Below are 14691 nucleotides of genomic sequence, written 5' to 3'. Positions count from 1 at the left end.
GATCGACTAATTTAAATAAAGTTCCCTGATGAATTTCACTAAATATTTACTGTTTAAGTTTTTTTTAATTAAAGATTTATTTTTTATTGATACAACAGCTGGAGTACAGGCCAGAGGCGCAGGAGGGTGAGAGGATGCACCAGAGACAGAATGGGGAACAGAACAGGCAGACAGCCTGAAAGAACTGCTGAGGGGAGCAGCGGGTGTGACAGGAGAGGTCTGCCACACCACTGTTTAAGTTTTTAAAGAAAAGGCCTAGCTTAGATTTCTGTGGAGAATGATACCTATGGTTTCATTATGAGCAGGCACTAGAGACTGATGATAAAGGACACACACCCTACTGAGAGACACCCCGGGTGGGGTCTGGCCTCCCATCCTTTTCCTTAATGTGAACTACTTACTCACTTCTGCATTTCACTTTATTCATCTGTAAATTGGAAATGATACAAGGCTCTTGTAAGGTACATGAGCTAATATATACAAAGTGCTTAAATGTGTTACGGTCTGGAGCCAGCTCCTCTGGACTCATGAAAGTCAACTGTGTACATCTCTTCCCAACTCCAACTCAGGGTTGTTTGAAATCAGTCATGGTAGAAGGATTTACACTATAAAAATCAGCAAATACCACAAATACTACTCCTTTTCCAGAGATCTGGACCACTGACTTAAATCTGGCAATACAAACACATGACTATTAATAAATCCAGACAAGTATTCTTAAAAAAAAAAAACCTTATGTTAAAACCAATAAAAAATGTGGGGGACTATTCTAGACTATGCTCGATTCAAATAAACAAGAGGAATATGGGAATAATAAATATCTAATAAACACTTAAAAATTTGAGGGGAGAAGATTAAGGAAATTCAATATATTTTTAAATTAATATTTGATTTTTCTTAGACACAATAATATTAATATTTATAGCAGAATAGTTTCATTTTTAGAAGATGTATGCTTAAGTAGTAGTGAAATGTTAGGATAAAACTTACTTTTATATGGTTCAGGAAAATGGGATATAAAAAAATGTGGCAAAATGTCAACACTTAATAAATCTAGGTGAATGGTGTATAAATGTTCATTTTAACTTACCCACAGATTTTTAATTTAAAAAAAAAAGGGGTAAAACACACCAAATATAATAAAATGAAAAATTAAGTGGAGATAAGAAAAACAACTAACCCAAACTTGTCCAACTCTGACAATGCTAATAAGCCTTTATGTAACAAGTAAACAAAGGTCCAAGGTAAAATTTCAAAAAGTGACTACTAAGCATCCTTAGAAAAAAAATGTTAGTACAAAACAATAAAGTATATTTGTCTCTCACCAAAGATGAAGCTGTGTTTACATTTCAATGGATAAAAATAAAATCAGAGAACACATGTAGTCAACTATTTTATGGCAGCTTACAAGCAGTTAAGTAATCTTTACTTTTCTTTTAGATGGAAAGATTTTCCAGTCTAATTCGCATAGCAAAAAGTCAGATAATATTTTTCATTGTAAACTCACTCCAGAAAATCAAGCCATTCAGAATTGCAGTCAAGGACTAGCTGCTCTCGAAGCTGATTCAGATGTCTGTAATTTTCTACAATAAAAGGCGAGTGAAAGCGGCTCACAGCTTTTGTGCTATAAGAGAGGAGGGAAAAATAAATAGAAAATCAAGGTTACTAAGAAATCAGTAATGCCATCATTTCAGAAAATTCGTTATTTATTTTTCTCTGATGAACCTTGAAAATAAATAGCTGTAAATAGAGAACATTCTTTAATTATGGTCCTGAACTTTATTGATTCCAAAGATCTTTGTTGTAAAAAAAAGTACTTGGGGATCAAAGGCCTTTGTTCAGGAAGCTTTTAAAATGCATTTCAAATTTTATCCATATAGTAAAGTCAACATGTAGAACTTTAATTTCATAAGCAGAAAGCTTTTCTTTATATTAAGTAGAACCAACTACTGTTTTAAAAAGATTGGAAGCAAATATGGCAAAGTAAGTCTGACAAAGACGGAAGGCAGATACATGGTGAAGGTTATATATATTACTCTAATACTTTTCTATATAATTGAACTACATCAGTAAAAAAAGAAAAATTTAGAGTATTACATACAAATAATCACAATGCACTAATTCAGGAGACAACTGAAGAAGAGTTCTTCATTATCTAACTGTAGAATCACAGTAGTCCTGGATGGGAAGAAAAACTACATGCTCTTCTGTACTTGCATCTAATCTCTGCTTCTTCATTAAGGAGTGGTAGAGCACAATGGGGGCTGACTTGTTCCCATTGTGAGAAACCCAGCCAAGGCTGCAACTCTGTCACTTGCCACTATGTGACTTTGGGCAAATTTAACTACTTTCTCTAAATATCACTCTCTTCTCTACAAAATAGGGATAACAATATTATCTAACCTTGTAAATACTGTAATGATCTAACAGCTATGCTCAATAGATTATGTCTGTCGTTAGTACTCAAAATTAAGAGTCAATCAATAGTAGTGGTAGTCATTGGTACCACTACTGATGTTATATAACCAGGAGGGGGCTTTCAAAAGGAAAACATCATGGTTTAATAATTAGGCAAGTGATAACAGAGTAAACTAAATTTTGCTTCCTCGCTCTTGTAATACTGTCACAATAATCTTTGGTTTGGCAAGTAACTGAACAAGATATAAGCTATGGACCTTGCACATCTGAAAACTGACTGATGATATTTGAAATCTATCCTTCTCAAGGCTCCAAAGGCCAAACAATAGATAAAAAATTACAGTGAAATCTTCCCCAAACCATCTCATTTACTCATCCAATTTACATCATTGAATGTTCAAAAGATACTGGTACTGATTTGTACCCTGCCTATTTTTAAATTATGTCATCTAGACTTCTATGCAAACATTTTTTTTAAATTTATTTTTATTTATACAAGAATTGGGGTACAGGCCAGAGGCACGGAAGGGTGAGAGAATTCAACAGAGACAGAGTGGGGAGCAGAACAGGCACACGACTGAAAACACAGCTGAGGGGAGCAGCAGGCAAGACAGGAGAGGTCTGCCGCACCATGTGGGTATCTCCCTGGCCGGCCGGGAATTGAACCCAAACTGCAGAGTCTGCGGAGAGCTTTAAAGCAATGCGCTCAACCTGCTGCACCACCGGGAAGGCCCTTATGCAAACATTTTTATTAGAGCTTCCTTTTCTGACACAACACATTTAGTGAGACACTGCAATCATTGTTTCAGTCTAATGATTTTTGTTTTCTTCTGTTCATAGGCAGGTTTCCATTTATTAGTTGTAGTAAAGGGCAAAGTAGATAATGGAATGAATGCCTGCACAGAGAGAAAGTATCTTCTCAAACCAACAGCTAGTGGTAGCATGGGGGGCAAAGAGAAACATGGTATTAGCACTAAAGAAACCTTTGCCTATGCCAACAGAATAATTTAAAATAATTTAAAAATACTAAATAATCATCCATACATCATGTCAAAATTTTCTTTGCTCCTTCATAGAACAACCAGCTACTAAGAAGTAGATCTTCTACTATCTTAGGTAATGTAACATTTAAATCTCAAGTTCTTTAAACATATTAACAATAGTAGCAATAAATATTTAATAAGGATAGGACCTCTCTAATTATACCTTTTTAAGTGATTCACCTCTTGGGGATTAACATCTAGCCAATGAGAAAAGGCAGTGTCTCAACATAATGCTCTAATTTTTTTTCTGATAAATTTATTTTCATTAACTCATGAAATGATTTATATAAAGGATGTAAAGAACTATTGTAATTATGTGCCATAGAAAGCATTAAGAATAAAAAAATACAGGTAGTCAGTCAGGTAGAAAATGAAATTTTAGCTTCTTAAAAGAAATGTCAGATATTACATTCATCAAGAAATTCAAGCAATTAATCTTGTCATTGAAGGTTCCTTTTCTTTTTCATGTGTTTTAAGTATACTCTCAGGTGTAAGAAAAAAACCAGCAATTTACAAAATACTAAAATACATACAAATAAAATACTCTTTCTAAAAACTGTTTTAAAATCAACGACAAAAAAATTTTAAAGTAATTATCCTGTTGGTTAAAAGTTCCATAAGAAAGGTGAAGGGGAAGAACTGCTTTAGTTGTTGTAGATTTGGCTGTTGTTCAGTCTAGCAGTATACAGATATACAGATGTTATTATAATTCACATTGATAAGAAAAAAAAATGTACTTTTAAACATACCTTCCAACCTTGACCCAATCAGTTGGTATATAAGATACAGCAGAATTCTTTATTTCAATCATAAACTAAAGTAGATACAAATAAAAGTTAGGTATTTAAATGATTAACTATTTTGAAAATTGTGTTAGCTGTTTTCTAAATATCATTTTAAACATTCAAAATAAATCCAATATTGCTCCAGGCAGTTTAAATAAGACTACAAAACCAAATAATATTAAATTGAATTTCAATACTTGGGATAAAAGACAATTTGTACTGAGCAAAAAGTGTAATATAGGCTATAACTTCACACTTCAATGTTTTAATATTGCTATGTGAATGCTGAGAATGGTGATTTTTCATTAATGACTGCTTTCATTTATTAGTGCCCACTAATTTTAAGAATTCTATTACTCTGAATAAGACTGAATTTCTAAGTACATAAAATTTTAAAATATTTGATTATTAGATGACACATGAGTTTGAGATATGGCTCATTCCTTATTCTGAACAGAAGAGGATTTGTCAGAATAGATTTTATGCAAGGAGTTAAGTCCTCTAAAAGCATCCTGTTAAAAAAAAAAAAATCACTGATTTCTTCACACATTAAGGAAAGAAGATATTTCTTCCACGAGTGTTTTAAGTTTTCATCAATATGAGACACATCCTATAGCTCCAACTGTGCTTTGCAAGCAAGATTTTCTGAAATCAGGAATCAAGTGAAATCAAGTTCTATCACACATTTCATTTTTAACATTAGTAATAATGTAGATTATCTCTTTCCTGTTAATGAAATTCAATATATATATTTTTTAAATTCTAGAACTGTTTTATTTATTTATTTATTTTAATGATTTATTTATTTATTTATGCAAGCACTGGGTACAGTTAGAAGCTCGGGAGGGTGAGAGAATTCACCAGAGCCAGAGCGGGGAACAGAACAGGCAGACCAACGAAATACACTGCTGAGGGGAGCAGTGGGCGCGGCAGGAGAGGTCTGTCGCACCATGTGGGACCCTCACCAGTGGCTGGGGATCGAACCGGTGCTGCAGAAGCTGCGGGCAGCTTTGAGCCCAGCGCTCAACTGCTGCGCCACTAGGGGATGCCCCGATGAAATTCACTATTTTATTTAAGTAAACACACTTATTTTGTGCAGAATGGAGGCCAGAAGCTCCATGGTTGCCACTAATTTCAAGATGGCTACAGGTACCTTTTTAATATTTATCAGTTTTGTAACACTTCAGGTACTTAAAATTTACATACTATTTGTTGGTAGTATCAAGCTAGCTTAAGTTTATTTCTCTATTAACAGAAACAGTAAAGGTTTTACATTAATTAGAATAGCAATTAATTTTAAAATTTTTTAGACTTAACAGTGTCCTCTTGTAAAAGGAATTAATATTATTTAAAATCTGCTACACCCAGTAAAAATACTTAAAAGAATGAAAGGTCCAAAAGTCTTCTTTGGCTACAAAAAGCAACTGAGCAAAAAACTCACAAAATAAGTATCATTAATGGGACACAGTTGTACTATGTTATAAAAAAAAGTACTTATATGTTATTTTAAAATGTTCTGATAATAAATATTTATCTTTTAATGAATTAATTGTAGAAAGAGCTATGAAAAAAAGCAAAATTTAGGGCCACACTGGATCACGAATATTTTGGAAGGACACATTTGGATCCACAATGACTGACATAGAGTTCCATGGAATTACTGACAAAGGAATATGGAAATTCTGAAACGAACTATAACTGCCTCAAAAAAGTTAGTGGGGAGTCAGCAAAGCTACTTTCTTCTTCGCTTACATCTAAGAAGTAATCATATTTGATGAAGTCATTTCCCAGTATCTCTAAATATCATGTTGATGTCTTTAATGTAATTTTATAAAATAATTTGTTTATAACAATGCTGGATATTTAGAATTCATTTGGTGTTTGAATAAACAGAATCACTAATTCTCAAAAAACGTTATGAATTTGATACTATTAAGTATCTAAAGATTTTTAAAAACTAATGAGAAATGATCCTACCATTAACAGCTAAGAAATTTCTTGCCTCAAACTCATCACATTAACCTAGTAAAGGTTAAGAATAATAAGACAATTCTTCTTTCTCAATCACTTATAATCCAATTATTTGGTCTCTATTTGGTGCTTTTTTTTTTAAGCTTCAATGCAACTGATAAAGAATAATTAATCTACATCCCACATGAATTACTGATGATTTTTTTCCCATTTTCACTAAAAATTACCAATGAAGTCCAATAAGGTTTTGGTTTTTGTTTTCAGTTTGAATAGCATGAGCACTAAACTGTCTGGATTTTATAAAACAAATTTCATGATGTTGATAATCTCTTGTGTTAATATATATGAGTCAAGTGAAACAATGATTGGCAGAAAGAGTACAGCCAGGTAGACCTGGTTTGAAACTGGGCTTCTGACTTGGGTAACTTACCTAACAGCAAAAGTGGAATAACCAGTTTTCTTCCCCAGCAAAAAGTGGAGTAACTCCTTGTTGTTATAAGGATTAAGTTAGGTAATATAAGCAAAGCATTTAGAATTGTTCTGAACTTTAACAAATGTTTTATAAGTGATAAGTATATTGGGCCTCCCCAGTGGCGCAGCGGTTGAGCGCTGGGCTGCGAGGCTGCCCGCGGCCTCTGCAGCGCCGGTTCTATTCCCGGAGCCAGGTGAGGGTCCCACATGGCAGGCAGACCTCTCCTGTCACCTGCTGCTCCCCTCAGCAGTGTACTTTGTCAGTTTGCCTGTTCTGCTCCCCGCTCTGACTCTGGTGAATTCTCTCACCTTCCCACACTTCTGACTGTACCCAGTGCTTATATAAATAAATAAATCTTTAAAAAAAAATAAGTGGTAAGTATATTACTACTACTATTACATGAATAACATTTGTGTTTTATGATTAGACAGTAGATTCATGTATTTTAAGATGACTGGTCTTCACAGTAGTATCAGGACAGAAATGAGTTGTCCTTGGTTATTCAGTATGGAAGCGGTAGAACTGGCATTCACACTAGGCTTGCCATACTGTAATGCCAGGTAGCCACTTTTTTATTATGTACCTTTTATATTAAGAAATTTTGATTATCTAATTCACAACAATTAAAATAGTGGTGCTACTGCAAGATCATAATTGCATAGTAAAACTATGAAATATAAGTAAATATTTGGTTTTCCTATTGGGGGAAAACAATCATTTTTCTGTTTTATAGAGCTCTACGTGGACACAGCATGAAGTGTCTGTGTAAGTATAACATCTTAATAATTTTAATCAAAAGACAGGCTGACTTAATCAATAGTCTATTATAGGACAAGAGACTAATAAATATTTTCATAAAGATTATAGCTCACTACAGTCTCATATTTCAAATAATCATGCAAGTCACTCTTTTGGCTAAATATATAAATATGTAAAAGTCTGATTTGAAATTAAACTTTTCCCACTAGAAAAATATCTACTTTTTAAAATTCCAACCAAAGGGTTGGAAAGTTGATAAAATGTTATTGTTATAGAAATTACTCATAAACTTCTTAATTTGCTATTTTAATAAAGTAGAATTCCACGTCTCTTCAGTTGGAATCTGTATTTTAATACACAGATGCAGAAGTAGCACGCATGCCTCAAGACTCAGAATAGGACCAAGAAGTGTAAGAACATTTAAAAAGCATACTTCTTGATTTCTATTCAATATTAATATAAAACTTTAAACAGAAGTACAAACACCAAAAAGTGATAGCATCCCCAAAATTTAAAAAATACCAAATATATGACACCACAGTTATGTGTGAGCATTATACATTAGGGGAAACTCACTAAGGCCTTCACTATAATTTTTCATTTTTTTTTTAGCAGTTATAATCCTAACTTTAGAAGGAAGCCCTGCCATTTCATCACTGTATGATACAATCATACATGATTCACTTTGTATCATTTCATTATCTGTAAGACCAACTTCGTTCTCCTGGGGTTCAGGGTAAATGAATTCTGTAAATTATTACTCATAATAGTCATGCTTTTTTTATAATATAATTTCATTGAACAACATTAAAGCACATGTAACATTAAATTGTAAGATTAAAGTAAATAAACAAAACAGTTATTAAAAATGATCTTACCCAGAGTAAATCAACATATTCCCAAGGAAAATTAAAAATATAATTTCAACCTACGCTCAAATTTTAATCTACATTTTAAAATATTTTTTCTATTTGAGGAAAATTAATGCAATATAGCTTTGACATTACCTCCTGTCCTGATACTGTCACATACTGGATAGAAGGATTTTTTAGTATTTTTCGTATTTCTTGCAAATGTATTTGGATTTTGTCAGTAACTTCTTTAATTTCATCTTTCCTCTTTTTTATTAAAGGGAAATCAGAAAGATCTTTGAACAATTCAGTTTTATCACCAATTCTAAAAAATAAAAAGTACAAATACATAAATTGGAACATTAATTATACCAGTCATCAAATAGTTTTCACAGAATGATTGAAGACCAAAGGGTTGGAAGTCAGGAAAACAAAGTTCCAATTTTAGCTCTGCATTTATGGGTAAGCTTCTTAATCTCTTGGAAGACAGTCAAAATTACTCTAACATCATTTTCTTTTGCAGAGTCATGACTCTCGCAATGAAACCAAGAGATAAAATTATTTGCTATTTGCCCATTTGAAATAAACACAAGTATAAATTCTGAGAGTTCTTTGTGGAATGAACTGCAAAATAAGTAACTACCTTTTAAAACTTTTATAAATTTGCTCCTGCAGTTTCTAAGACCAACCATCTGACACCCATTTTAAAATAATAAACTACTTCTTACACCACATTGACTTTATCATTATATCATCTGATACTTGGGAAAATAGTACATCTGTCCTAAATGATGGAACTGCCTACATTTTAGAGAACAGTGTTACCTCCAGCTATAATACAGAGCTTTCCATATCTAATCACATTTCTAATTTCACATGCAAATTCTGCCACTACTTCTAGTGAAGCTAGAATCCACACACCAAATGGCAACTTTATTAGATGATTTTCACTGCTGCAAAGAACAAAAGGTCTGCTACTTACTTGGCAGCCTGTTCATTAAGTATCTTTAAGTAATGCTCCACTGGACTGAGAAATTCAGGAATTTCTAAAATCGATGTCTGGAGCACATCTGATTGGACATGGGAATTAACAGCAGGTACTAATGCTTGAAATTCTGACTTCACATGACAAAGAGTTTTGACAATCAAGAAGAACTCTTGGGTAGAACACTGAAAATAGAAATTTTTTTTAGTTACATAGCATAAGACACATGAAAATGAAGTTTAATTAGTATTCTTTTAAAGTTAGAATTAGAATAAAATTAGATTTTAATTTATATTACAAACAAGCTAATTAAAAGTGTTGATAACATCTAAACATTAAGTAAACAGTTTAAATACTTCATAAAATACTATATTAAAGCTATAAAGAAAATCCTTCCAGCCAGGGATAGTAAAGTCAATACATGTCCTATATGTTTTCATTTTAAAAAATATACTGACCACATAGCAAAAATACAGTAAACAATGTCAGAATTACACAGGATAATTCTAAGGAAATATCTCCAAGACATGAATAGACTGATATGGAATGCTACAATTTCAATATATATTAAATATACATATGTTTATATGATAAACATATAGGTATTTATACAATATATTTAGTGATTGTTTATATGCATTATTCCATAGAAATTAAAATATAAAAACAAAATTTCTGTAAGGGTACATAATATATAAGTTTATCTCTGGATAGTATGTATAGAGAAGGGTGGCAGATGCAGACATTTTTACTCTTTATTTTATGCCCTTCTATACTGTTATAATTTTTTAGCATGAACAATTTTTACATTGGAGCTTTTGATAAAGAGAGTACACTGAACAACTTCGCTCTTTTTGAAACTACAAAGGCTGTCTTTATTAAAAAGCATAAAATCACAAAAATAATGAGGAAAAAATGGCAACATCTTAAAAGTTATAAAGTAAATGTAAAAGTTGTAGCTGATTTAGAAAAAGAGAAATACTTGCATCTTAAACTAGCTGTGAGGATAACAAGGACCCAACTCGAATTACAGAAAGAATCCTAAAAGACTCAGGAACTGGTGGCATACATTATCTTTGGAGGGAGAAGCTGGGTGGGAGGAGAGAGAGTGATTATTTGAAAATGATTTAAAAAGCAACTAAATCCCTCAAAACTCCCTATTCCTCTCCATACCATTGAACAACCACCACTCTTCCACCCTACAAAAGAGTATTTTTATTCTCTGGCACAGTGAGTATCACCAAAAACAAGGAATTAAAGGAAAGGCTGGCAAACCGAATGCTGAGATTCCCATTCGTTCCTATACAGCCCCCAGAATATTGTCAGCCAGTCATGAGGCTGATAGAGTCCATGGGGAATCTCACAAGCCCAAGAGGAAAATTCTAGCCATACTGTAACAGGAATTTTCCCAACAAATGGACCAGCTAGTTTCACTCTAGAGTTGACCTCATATTTTGCAAGGCACATTCCACTATGTAGACCATACTATAGGCTTTCACACTTAAAAAGAAAATCAAGCATCAGATAAAAAATTCTAACATGAAATGCACAGACCAAAACAATCAATCAACAAAAAATGAAGGGAATTATAAGCCAACATTGCCACAATAAAAATTTACCTTAATCACACACACACACACACACACACACACATATATACACACACCCTAGCAGAAATAGAGCCTTTACAGGTAGAAGAAAACTTCCAAAAGCATAATAATATCCTGTTACATTTTTACAGAGAATATTGCAACTATGAAACCAAAATGGGATACTGTGTTTTTAAAAAAGGAAAAGCCAGAGAAAAGCAACAGATTCTTGGAAATTAAACTATACTGATAGAAAAACTCCAACAGAGTAAGTGGAAGATAAAGGTAATGAAATTTCCAAGAAGATAAAACAAAAATGAAGAGATGAAAAATAGTGAAGAAAGTTAATCAGTCCAGGAGATTTCAATCAATTCCAATAACACAGTTGTAGAAAAAAAAATCATCGAAATGTAAATCAGAAGAATTTCACAGAATTTTAGGATTTACCTTGCCAGATTCAAATATCCCAATATAACACATGAAAACAGAACCCAATCAAGGTGAATCATCATGAAATATTAGAACATTGGGAACAAAGAGAAAATCAACTTAGATTAGAGGTGGAGAGGGAGAAAGACAAGGAAAAATAAGTCACATGAAGATGAGGAATCAGAATGACTTCAGACTACTTAACAATAGCAATAGAAGGGCCTCCCCTGGTGGCACAGTGGTTGAGCCTGGGCTGCAAAGCTGCCCACAGCCTCTGCAGCCCGGGTTCGATCCTGGGCCGCTGGGTGAGGGTCTCACATGGCGCGCAGACCTCTCCTGCCGCGCCCGCTGCTCCCCTCAGCAGTGTATTTCATCACTCTGCCTGTTCTGTTCCCAGCTCTGGCTCTGGTGAATTCTCTTACCCTCCCGCGCTTCTGACTGTGCCCAGTGCTTGTATAAATAAATAAATAAATCTTTAAAAAAAAATAGCAATAGAAGCCAGAAGATAATTGAGTACCACAAAGCTGTGAAGGAAAATAATTTTGTAACTAGAATTTTACATTCAGTAAACCACCAACCAAATGTGAAAGAAAGAGGAAAATGACATTTCCAGACATCAATGTTTCAAAGTATTTATTTCTATTACCCATATCAGGATGCCTCTAGAAGATGTACTCTACACCAAAGTGAAGTTGAATAAACCAGGAGGAAGACATGAAATACAGAATTCTCATGATTCTGTTTAAAGGAAGTAAAAGAAATCTCAAAAGGTAGTCACATAACAATTATAGAGGGTAACCAGTTCACACCAGATTTTACCATAAGGTTCAAGAAAATAAAATTAATAGGATAGTTGATGAAAATAAATTTGACATGAGTGGATTATTTAAGGTTGAGTTAATGATAAGTACACAAAATTAGTATATATAAAATAGATTAATGCTAACATACTTACAAAAGCAATTATTAACTACAAGGAATGAAGTTAATTATGCAGAAAATAAAACTCAGATGCAAATGAACAAAAGCTGAGTTCAAAGTGTATCATAAAATACCTCTTCTGCAGAAAGTCTACTGTATGCCAGGAAAGCTGTATACATGAAGCTAGATTGTTTAAATAAAAGTGAAATCTATGGGGCCTCCTTGGTGGCACAAGAGTTAAGACACAACCTATGAAGCTAACTTCAGCCACTGCAGCACAAGTTCGATTCCCTGCCAGCCAGGGAGCAACCTACATGGTGCAGCAGACCTCTCCTGACTCGCCCTGCTGCTCCCCTCAGCAGTGTACTTCAGTCAATCTGCTTGTTCTGTTTCCTACTCTATCTCTGGTGAATCCTCTCACCCCCTCCCCCCCACACCTCTGGCCTGTACTCCAGCTCTTGTATGCATAAATAAATAAATAAATAAATAAATAAAATTAAGTCTAGGAAATTGTTGCCCAATAGTTGAAACATTCTAACAAAAGTGAAGAGCCAAAAATAAACATTTTCAACAAAATTTCAGAAAATCTCTTATAATTATTGTAATTTGAGAAGCAAGAAAAATTGAGCTTTCATATTCAGATATGACATAAAGTTTAATTCAACAACAGAAGCAGAGTGAAAAACTAAGTGCTTTGCATTCAAATTCTAAGTGCCCAATGCAAGTTGTTCTCAAGTTTCTTAAGCAAAACAAGTCAATGGAGCTACCAAAACAACTAAGGATAAAGATAAGGAATCACTCATATTCAGTCCCATTTCTGACAGCAAACTTCTCTGTGGTAGGGAAGTTTAGAACAGTCACAAGGGCAGCGTAAGGCCATCACAGAACTGGTAGAAGCCAGCCTAAGTTCCATGCAAAAATGTAACTTTGAGCTTCTACAGTCTAGACAAGAAACATTCTCATCTACAAATTTCTGGAAACACTCTCCTTTCAACATTTACCAAGTGCTATTATCCTTTACATGTATTCACCAACCTTAGCAGTTATGTATTACTTTCTCACAAAACAGTTCTTTATCCAAATTAATATGAGTTCCTGTGATTAGTAATATTTTCTAAGATATGAAAGTTCTACTATCAAAGGAAATGTTGATTTTATTTCAGGCTAGTCCCACTTGGTAGTCTCTATTATCATCATCATAAAAATATCTAATTTGTGCCTATTCCATGGCACTTTCCACAGAGCCATATGGTATAAGCTTACCACTTTCACAACATCCAGTGTTCCTTACCATATTATGAATTTCTTATAATTGGCACAAACTGTACCGAGGATAACATTCACCATTTGGTGCATACAGCAGAAGCTTATTTAGAGAAATCTGACGATAAAGAACAGACATGTGTTTGATGTCCTTCAAAAGCCAGTTAACTATAAAATTTGGTTTAAAGCACTGAGTCTTGGGCCTCCCCTGGTGGTGCAGACGATTGAGCACCGCACTGTGAAGCTGTTCGCAGCCTCTGCAATGCTGGTTCGATTCCAGCCAGCCAGCGAGGGGCCCACATGGCACAGCAGACCTCTCTTGTCGCGCCCGCTGCTCCCCTCAGCAGTGTATTTCGTCAGTCTGCCTGTTCTGTTCTCCGCTCTGTCTCTGGTGAATCCTCTCACCCTCCCATGCAGCTGGCCTGTACCCTTATTCTTGTATAAATAAATAAATCTTAAAAAAAAAAAAAAGCACTGAGTCTTCCAAAAATGGGTTTGTTACCAAATCAGTTCTAATCTAATCTTTACTGTTCAAACCAATATTAAGACGTATTTTGTGTAAACAACAAAACAGCACCCGGAAGAGCTGCTCAGTGAATCAAGCCCCTTTCATAAAGTATATTTTTGAAAGTATAAATAAAAGTGATTCTTGCTATGCATACTAGTTGCTTTTAAAATGAATTAGATTCTAGGGCCTCCCCGGTGGCACAGCACTTGAGCGCTGGGTTGCGAAGCTGCCCGCAGCCTCTGCAGCGCCGGTTCGATCCCCGGCTGCTCCCTGGCCACTTATGGAGGGTCCCACGTGGCGCGCAGACCTCTCCTGCCGCCCACTGCTCCCCTCAGCAGTGTACTTCGTCAGTCTGCCTGCTCTGCTCCCCGCTCTGGCTCTGGTGAATTCTCTCACCCTCCCGCTCTTCTGACTGGACCCAGTGCTTGTATAAATAAATAAAAATAAATCTTTAAATAAATAAATAAAATGAATTAGATTCTATACCATATGATCTCACTTATATGTGAGATGGCTGCAGAAGGGAGGGCAGGAAGGAAAGAGTAATGTGGGTCAAACATGACAAACTTCTAGTTATAAACAAGTAAGTCTTGGGATAATGCACAGCACAGTTAGTAACACTATTGTATATTTGAAAATTGTTAAGACAACAGATCTTAAAAGTTCTCATTACAAGAAAAAAACAACTATGTGTAGT

General features: G+C 34.3%; 1 protein-coding gene across 5 annotated transcripts in view; it reads right to left on the bottom strand.

Annotated features, from left to right (window-relative positions):
• The window catches only part of MSH3 (mutS homolog 3), a 177556-nt gene that overhangs the window by 93713 nt on the left and 69152 nt on the right, over positions 1-14691 (bottom strand). For all 5 annotated transcript variants that reach the window (XR_008549251.1, XR_005128842.2, XR_008549252.1 and 2 more), the window contains exons 14-17: positions 9282-9469; positions 8456-8624; positions 4211-4275; positions 1508-1624 (exon numbers count right to left, since the gene is read on the bottom strand). Coding sequence is in view for 2 of the 5 variants with exons in the window: in XM_037529984.2 (XP_037385881.1) it covers positions 1508-1624; positions 4211-4275; positions 8456-8624; positions 9282-9469 (539 nt within the window). In the remaining 3 variants the exon portion in view is untranslated. The remainder of the gene's footprint in view (positions 1-1507; positions 1625-4210; positions 4276-8455; positions 8625-9281; positions 9470-14691) is intronic.

The sequence above is a fragment of the Talpa occidentalis genome, unplaced genomic scaffold, assembly GCF_014898055.3.
Source record: "Talpa occidentalis isolate TD23 unplaced genomic scaffold, MPIMG_talOcc4v2.1 talOcc4.6, whole genome shotgun sequence".
Classification (NCBI taxonomy): domain Eukaryota; kingdom Metazoa; phylum Chordata; class Mammalia; order Eulipotyphla; family Talpidae; genus Talpa; species Talpa occidentalis.
Note: the sequence above shows the minus strand (reverse complement) of the source record. Positions and strands in the feature narration are given on the sequence as shown.